This window comes from Austrofundulus limnaeus, unplaced genomic scaffold (genome assembly GCF_001266775.1).
Source record: "Austrofundulus limnaeus strain Quisiro unplaced genomic scaffold, Austrofundulus_limnaeus-1.0 Scaffold206, whole genome shotgun sequence".
Classification (NCBI taxonomy): Eukaryota; Metazoa; Chordata; class Actinopteri; order Cyprinodontiformes; family Rivulidae; genus Austrofundulus; species Austrofundulus limnaeus.
Genome location: NW_013952608.1, coordinates 691,296 through 692,481, shown reverse-complemented (window position 1 = coordinate 692,481; position 1,186 = coordinate 691,296). Strand labels below are relative to the sequence as shown.

General features: G+C 52.6%; 1 protein-coding gene across 1 annotated transcript in view; it reads left to right on the top strand.

The window, feature by feature from the left end:
* Positions 1–282: 282 nt before the first annotated feature.
* Positions 283–1,186, top strand: part of il17d (interleukin 17d) — a gene marked incomplete at both ends in the record, with an annotated part of 2,900 nt that continues 1,996 nt past the window's right edge. Inside the window, 1 exon segment of the mRNA XM_014018984.1 lies at positions 283–966. Coding sequence (XP_013874438.1) covers positions 620–966 — 347 coding nt within the window.

Sequence of the window (1,186 nt, the reverse complement as noted above, 5' to 3'; positions counted from 1 at the left end):
AGCAGAACAGTCCGGATCCAGGAGCAGAACAGTCCGGATCCAGGAGCAGAACAGTCCGGATCCAGGAGCAGAACAGTCCGGATCCAGCAGCAGAACAGTCCTGATCCAGGACAGTCCTGATCCAGGAGCAGAACAGTCCGGATCCAGGAGCAGAACAGTCCGGATCCAGCAGCAGAACAGTCCTGATCCAGCAGCAGAGCTCACACTGACAGCAGTCTGGACTTGCCATGACCCTCAGCTTCTCCGGAACATTTGTCTCCTCTGGATTTGCGCACTCCTCTCCTCCGCTCCTCCGCTCCGCTGCTCCTCTGCGCACAAACCGTCTCCAGCGGACTTTACGCAGCAGATACAAAAAGACCCGGAGATGTTTCTTTGTGATATTTTCCTTATTTTAAATRGAAGTTAAATATAAAATGTTCATTTTATGAATAACTTCTGGCCTTTGATTCGACTGTAAACCCTGAGGAGACAGAACATGTGTCGGGTCTGTGGTGCCGCAGCCTCGGAGAGTCCTGGATTAAATCCTCCTCATCCTCATCCTCAGGAGGAGGAGCTRCAGTGAAGCTCTCCTCACCTGCTCTGTGGTCGGACAGGTGAGAAGCACGGTCTTCCCTGCTGGATGCGAGTTTTGGCACAACACCAGACCCAGAAGAACGCGGCGATGCTGCGTCCGATCCGCGTCCTGCTGCTGCTGCTGCACCTGGCCCTGCTGGTTCCGGACTGTCCGGCAGGGCCGAACCGGGTCCGCAAGAAGGCCACCAGGACCTGTTCGGACCTGCCGGAGGAGATTTTGGAGCAGATGTTCGGACGGCTGTCTGTGGGTGTGATGAGCGCGTTTCACCACGCCCTGCAGCTGGAGCCCCGGGTCCAACAGAACCTGAGCTGTCCGACCGGAACCCGGACCCGGACCGACGTCAAGAGCCGCCTCCCGGTCAACCTGCTCAGCATCTCCCCCTGGGCCTACAGGTAGGAGCAGCTCACCTGTGACCTGTCCTCAGTTTCATCCATTCATCAGTTCTTAGACTGACCCAGAAACGGTTCTGATCAGCTTATTGTTTAAAACCTCTGCAGACTTGTACAATATGTATATTAGGGCTGAATTAATCATGATTAATCTTAAATTTAAGATGCATTTCTATTGCATTTTGTTAAAATAAATTACTTGAGTTATTAATTAGTTTTTAAT